We start from the raw sequence: 7,139 nt of genomic DNA on the forward strand, positions 1-7,139 counted from the left end.
GGCTAGCTGTAAACTTGTGCCTGTGGCCTTGATTCATAGAGACAGAGGCCTAGCAAGGCTTAGGCGCTGCTAAATTGGAGGGNCGTTCTCCCTTAAATTTACCCTAGTACTATATGTCAAACCGGAGGACTAAAATTATATACTATTTTAAAACATTGTCTTTGACCATTGTTGCTTGAAACCACAAGGATGGAAAAGTAATTAACTCTTCTGATTCAAGAAGAGAAATTTAGACGGGAAGGAATAGGGGAAGTGGAGGCTAGCTGTAAACTTAATTTTAGTGGCGTGTGCCTGTGGCGTTGTTTCATAGAGACAAGAGGCCTAGCAAGGCTTAGGCGCTGCTAAATTGGAAGGAAATAAATGAAATATTAAGTTTCAGATGTTGCCCTTAACTTAAAATAGTATGTACACAAATCACAAATGAGGATGAAATGAGGAGGTGATGCAAGAAAAAGGACTTTTTTATCACCCCATAAGCTCAAAATACACATGGAGTTTGCTTTAGCAATAAAGATGGTTCTTTTTTACTTGTAAATTGAATTATTCTTGGCAGATTATCAAATCCTCTGCAGCAAGTAAAACTATTCTGGGAAAAAGGAAAATGATAGGCTACTACCCTTCTTTATTTTTTCTTGCCAAATAATCAAATCCTTTAGAGAGACAGAGAGGGAGAGAGAGAATGTGCAGGAAAAAGAGGTCTAACTAGTTAATTGCAATGGTATATTTTATTTAGACATCTGTGCAGCTTTGCAATTGCCTATAGCTATAATCAAGGGGAAATTTTAGCAAGCAATAAGCCAAAGAATAAACGGGACTCCACACAAAATTCTACGTTATTGTTTATGGTCTGACAGGCTACTACCCGTCTTTAATTTTCCAATATTTCTACATGTTTCGGTTATCACATTTTCAGGCTATTCCTATGAGCAAAAGATGGAATAACTACTTGAATCCAAAACTTTTCCAATCCGCTTAGAACTAAGAAAACTCAGTACTAGCAATACAGAGAAAACACTATACACCAGGTATTTTATTCCTTGAAGTCGTCTTTGTCATCTACCGGAATCGGCCTATTCCTCCAAAAGACTGCAAGAGCACTCCCACCAAGCTGTAAAGGAGGTAATAATGAGTAGAAATCCCAATCAAAACCAAAACAAGAGCTAGTAGGAATGTAAAATATATAGGTTTGAGAGCAAAAAGGGCTATACCGCCATGCAAACAACACTAACTGCAGAAGGGACAGCCACAAGGGGGTTTGTAAAATGCCTCTGGGCAAGAAAAAATCCAAGTGCCGAGCTCTGGAGGGGCAAATGAATGAGTAAACAAACTTATGGAACACAGAAAATAATTTCAGGAGAATTGGAATATACAATAATTCTCTAATCAGGATCCCCTGACATTACACTTGAACACCATTAAATTCATCTGATACTGCTTCTTGAGGACAGTCATGCAACTCCACATTTCGATAAACAGCAAGAGAAGTCCCGCTACCAATACAAGCGTGTTATTCAGAAGGTTTTTCTATATTTTGTTTTGGAGGGCTGGGGACCGAAGCGAAAATATTTAAAGCTGGTCAAATTTCTCATTTACATCCACAAAAAGACTTCAATATTTTGTATATCAAACTTCAATCATCTCTAGTCTAAAACCTATCAGCAAGTATTTACCAAACAGTTAAAATGATTAATTTTATTATTCTCCCGCCACATTACTCTATACTTCATCTAACTTGTTTCAGACTGAAACAATCTCACATAATCTGGTACAGATACACTCATGTGGTAGACAATTACCTGCATTCCACATTCAATGGATATGGTACGAGAAGTGGATTCACCAAATGATATTTTTGAAATCCAATAACCGAGAGCAAATGCAGCAGCATGTAGGACAGCCACTGGCAAAATTAGTTGTGCACCTTGAGTTTTCAAGACCTCTGAAACTTGCCCAATCTTGAAAGTGGCAACCACCAGAATCAGTTCTTTCCATGTAAAACAACTATTATAAAATTCTGAGCTGGAATGCTAAAGTAATTATTATGCTTCACCCCATATTTTGAGAACTTACAGGGCTTGCACAAAGTAAGGTGGTAAGAGTAACTCCAATTAAGGGTGTCACACTGGTAATTTTTGAAGTGAACTTGGGGAAGAATTCATTTGACAACACTGGCAGAAAAAGAACAAATTAGAGTTGAATTATTTATAAACAGATAAACTACAAATCTTCATTAGCTATATTCAGATGCAGATAAAAGTTTAATTTCTATCCATTAAATCAAATAAATGTAAACCGCAACTAATTACCTCCAATAATTGTTGGCACTAAGACAACTTGAAAAGTGCTAATAGCCAGTCCCTGCAAAAATGATGGGGGAGTTGTCAGACTAAGTATCACTGCATATTAAGGTGAAGTAACAGTAGATAATCCTCTCAATATTAGCCCCTCTAGTGAATAACAAAAATGACCTAGATATCATTTAAATTTTTAAGGTTGCAATGAAAAAATAATAGGTTTTAGAATGAAGAACTCCTAGATATGTACGTTAAACTCCCATGCAAAACATGAAACGAAAATTTTGTAGGGTGTCCTTGAAAATCAACAATATGTCAATTGGATTGTAAACCGAACAGCCATGACCCATCCTGTCTTGTTAAGTGCTAGAATTGGAGTACCATAATACAAACTATCCATGTGGCCAATGAAATAAGTTTATTTTTTATTTTTCTCTTTCCTTTCTGTTTTTTATTTTTTAATATGAGAGGAGAGGATTAAGTACACCAGTTTCTTCAAGATCATCACTTTCATACAGTACAAACTTGAGCGCTATGCATTAAGAAGTTATAAAGCATGAATCAACTTACAGCAGCATCAACAGGAACAAGCTGACCGGCAAGAAGCTTAGTAAGGAGTGGAGTCATGACTATAGCTCCAATAGTTGAGCACCTACAGAAATCCCACATGAAATTTATGAGATTTGAAGGTCAAGGTCTCAAGAATGTACAAAAACATTAAAATGCATTAATAAATCAGTACGCTTTCTGACAAACCACAATCACTTGCTCCCAAAACATAAATGAAAACCATTGCTCTCATAGGTGTGTGGTCAAGTTATGACCAAAAACAAGTCATGATTATATTCTGGAATATGGTCATAAAGTATGTCCTGTACTGTTTCCATATTATGCACAAAAGTATATAGAATGAAGCCTCTCCAAAGCCTAAAAATCTCATTTTTGATGTTCACAAGCATGGTGAGGAAAAATTCTTTTCCTCTCTCTGACAAATAGATGAACTCATGATCCTTTGAACAAACATAATGTAGTAATTCGTACTTGTTTACTTTACGGCACATGCTCCCCACATGTTTGATGTCCCAATTTTCTATGTCTAATAACAATACAATTCTAATGTCTAACTTCACTTCTTGATAAAGATAAATAAAATCAGGCCCTACCTTATACCTGATACTCACCCAAACTGATCTCTCTTCCTCTCTCCCTTTATTGTGAGCACATGCATGCACAAAAAATCAAAGATTGTGTGCACACAACAAAAGATTTCAAGGCGCTTGAAAAATTGTCCAATTAAAGCCTATACCTACCAAGTATTTATCTACAGAAAACTACAAACCCGGAATTTTTACTACAGAATTGTAGAATATCCAAACTCCAATTTAAAGAAAGAAAGCAAACACACACACACACACACAATTTCCTGCTTTTACTTGCATCATTAGCTGTTACATACATGTCAAGGCTTGACCAATGGAAAAGTTTTATAGTGCAAGAACCTGTGTCAGAGACCATTCGCATTTCAAAAGGCATTTAAATTTGCTTCTTCACAATAGAGATAGAAAAAGAACACAAGTAGCAGATGCACAGTTTAGATTCTACAATCGAAGGTTCTGTACAATGACGGACAGTACCAGTACTTAATATCAAACAGCAGCAAATTCAACCAGAGAACCAAAAAGTTAAGGATTTCAATTGTCTGAATACAAACGGAGCATACGTTGTCATAAGGACAGAAAGTGCTACATTTCCCTTTGAGATATAAGTTGCAACATTTGAAGCCTGACCACCAGGGCAGCATGAAACCAAAATAAGACCAGTTGCAAGTGGTGCAGAAAGTTTTAGGGACTGAAAACGAAAGAGATATATTAGCGACAGTAAATTCAACCAGGATTATGTACATCTCGTCTGTGAGCAGAAATCAACAACCAACTTAAGAAATTGAGAAGATATACCAGTGCAATGACAAAGCCTAACATGGGTTTGATTAAATATTGAGCGAGAAACCCTACACCCACCTGCAATATCAGTTCTCAGTGATATAAATCCGGAAAACTATTAAACTGAAATCTTCTTGTTTAAATAACAGTGTTAACATGCATGTGAAAAAATTGCTTCTTACAGTCCATGGATTCCGCAAGCATCGTCTGAAATCCTCAAAGGTCAATGTCAACCCCATTGAAAGCATAAGGAAACCCAGACTGAGAGTGAAAAGGTCTGTCTCCAACCAGGTTACCTGTGGGAAGACCTCATCACCAACTAGTTAAACAACAGTTTGTTTTTTTATAATCAAAGAATCACTAACAGACTGACAATTACCGCAGCAGGCTTGTAGATGCCTATTATGGTGCCCAGTATGACCTGTCCATGAAAAAATCAAAATAACTATGCAACTGAAGTATACCATTTAGAAAGATCGATTAGAACTCCATCAAGTGCTAGCAACATATGAAGGACATACCCAGACAGGAAAAAGAGTAGTCAAAGTTTCAATTATTCTCTCATACTGACTCATCCCACTAGAAGTGTTATTGGGAACATCTCCAGATACATTAGCAGCAGACTTGCACAAAACTTGGGAGTTCCTGAATATAGTAGTCGGATCATTTTCATTGGATATTGAGAGTTTACAAATGCATAATTATGGACAAGAACGACAATGGGTCCAATAAGCCTAGCAAATCTTGAAAGCAGGAACCTAATGCACTAATGTCTGCAATTTATTATACCACTTGCTAAAATGAATTATAAGTCCTCCATAATTTCACATCAACTAGAGTTCATTACGCCTTTTAACAAGATCACGTTGACCAAGCCGGTGTCTTCAGCAAGAGATAAATGCTCAAATTCTAGAGCAAGTAATAGCTCATTGAAACCAAATATATTATAATCAAACACCTGGTCTGAAAAAAAAAATACCTTGAACATTGAATGATCGAGTAAGGGGCTGAAAGGGAGACAATGGAACTTCGAGGCTTGTTTTTTATTGCCAAACTTTTTGCATTCTCGGGCATTGAAAACACGCCCCTGGGATCTGTGTATTCAAATTAACAAGAAAAACGAAGTAAAACAAGTAAGAATTTGGAATTAAAGTTTCAAAAGCATGCTCAAAAACACTCCAAATAAAAGAGAAAGCAAAAGAACAAGAACCCATGTACCCAATAAACAAATACAACCCAGAACCAAAACAAGTAACAAGCACAATTCAAACATACCCAGATGAGCCTGCAGCCTCCTAGAAGAGACTGAAGTGCTGGTTGGTGTGGAGATAGCGCGCGAAGCATGTAACTTAGTACAATCTTTAACAACAAATCTAGTAGACATGGAAGCCATTAAAGAAGAGTCTTTAAAAACCTTAATCAAGGAAAACAAATCTTAAAGTGTGAAATTTAAATGAATAGTGGACAGCTTGGCTCCAAAACTTCCGGGCTTTGGTTACAAATGTGGATATGTAGTGGACGTGGAAACCGATGAACCACACACTCCAAAATTGGCTCATCCCAATCTGAATCTCAATCGCATAGAGATGTTTTTGTTTTGTTTAGCTTATTCAGTCTATCACACAACTCTACTGATGTTTTGTCGTTGGTTCATACATGATGTGAAACCTCAACAGCTAAACCCAACTCCAATCTCTTTAGAGATGCAACTGTCCAACAGAAAATGATGTAAAACTAGCGTTTGCCACGATATTCATAAGATTAAAGCCAAAATCATTAGTTGTTGATTTTTTATTTTTTATTTTTTATTAACTTTTTCTTTTTTAGCCCATAAATGAATAAAAAATATTTTTTTAATCTTTAATTCATAATAAACATTAAAAACCTCATGCAGTTATTAGAGTTTGACTATCCAACTGTAATATACAATTCTTATTAACAAAAGTTTTACACGTTTATGAAGAATAGATTGGTTAGTTTTACTTTTACCTCACTAAATTATGAATATTGCTAATATTAATACTTTTTCGGATTCTAGAAACCATTGATTTAAGATTTGTGCTAAAAAGTTTAGTTGAAACCTATAGTACAGTGGGTTGAATATTTGTTTTATATTTGATACATTGCGACAAAAATAAAAGAAATTGATAATTTGTCTAACAATCTTTAATGGATCATGCTGTTGTTACAAAAATTTGTAATAATTAGTAAAATCGAATTAAGTGGGTACATAGTTGTAATCAATCAATAAAGTAAAATGAACAAATCGAAAATAAGAGATAAATAATAATGAATTTTTAAATGGTTCAACTAGTGATAATCAAGCTCTCATTCCCTGTTATTGTATTGCTCAGTATTAGTTTTATACACGTGTCTAATGGTGATTGAGAGTTGGCTGTAAGCATAATCTTTCGTAATCCGAATTTACGTCAGTTGTGCCATGTGTACTTGAGACAGTCAATCTTGATGTAGAAGTCTGTGGTTGGGGAGATGCCACGTGGAAGATTTGGCCATGGGATCTGAAAGTGTTTTGGACAGGTGGCGCGCATCTGATGGCTAAGAGATTTACTGCACAACACTGCCAATTCAACGTGTATGACAAACACATTTACCAACGATTGTATTGATTGAATGATCATTTATTCTATATTTATTGTAAAATCCATGAACAAGTTCCAAACTATTCCAATTCTCTGCTTAAAAAAATTGTTTTAACAATTAGCTGTCATTCCTTTTTTATTAGGGTTTTGGATATTATCGATATGAATAAGTTTCCATTGATTTTGTAACCTTCATTGTAAGAATAATGTTATACCAAATCATCATAACTTAAGTATTAACTGAGACAATTAAAATTTTGAAATTTTTTCTTTTTTTTTTTAGTTTGTTGAAGGAACTTATGTGA

General features: G+C 35.3%; 1 protein-coding gene across 1 annotated transcript; it reads right to left on the reverse strand.

Annotated features, from left to right (window-relative positions):
• Positions 1–805: 805 nt before the first annotated feature.
• Positions 806–5,955, reverse strand: LOC116105865 (sodium/pyruvate cotransporter BASS2, chloroplastic-like). Its single transcript, XM_031392261.1, has 13 exons — positions 5,510–5,955; positions 5,214–5,328; positions 4,756–4,879; positions 4,614–4,655; positions 4,417–4,530; positions 4,250–4,312; positions 4,015–4,142; positions 2,865–2,946; positions 2,307–2,358; positions 2,071–2,168; positions 1,797–1,955; positions 1,209–1,298; positions 806–1,108 (listed from the first exon to the last, which is right to left on the reverse strand). Exons 1-13 carry the CDS (start codon positions 5,625–5,627, stop codon positions 1,031–1,033), a joined length of 1,263 nt encoding a protein of 420 aa, XP_031248121.1. The 5' UTR covers positions 5,628–5,955; the 3' UTR covers positions 806–1,030.
• Between the last annotated feature and the right edge of the window lie 1,184 nt (positions 5,956–7,139).

Source organism: Pistacia vera, unplaced genomic scaffold (genome assembly GCF_008641045.1).
Source record: "Pistacia vera cultivar Batoury unplaced genomic scaffold, PisVer_v2 Contig506, whole genome shotgun sequence".
Lineage (NCBI taxonomy): Eukaryota > Viridiplantae > Streptophyta > Magnoliopsida > Sapindales > Anacardiaceae > Pistacia > Pistacia vera.

What these genes read in the sequence shown, in the direction of transcription:
- LOC116105865 (XM_031392261.1), bottom strand. Translation starts at nt 5,627, where the DNA reads ATGGCTTCCATGTCTACTAGATTTGTTGTTAAAGATTGTACTAAGTTA. An exon ending in GAGGCTGCAGGCTCATCTGG is followed by an intron (nt 5,329 to 5,509) that starts GTATGTTTGAAT and finishes TTGAATACACAG; the next exon opens with ATCCCAGGGGCGTGTTTTCA. An exon ending in GCATCTACAAGCCTGCTGCG is followed by an intron (nt 4,531 to 4,613) that starts GTAATTGTCAGT and finishes GTCTTCCCACAG; the next exon opens with GTAACCTGGTTGGAGACAGA.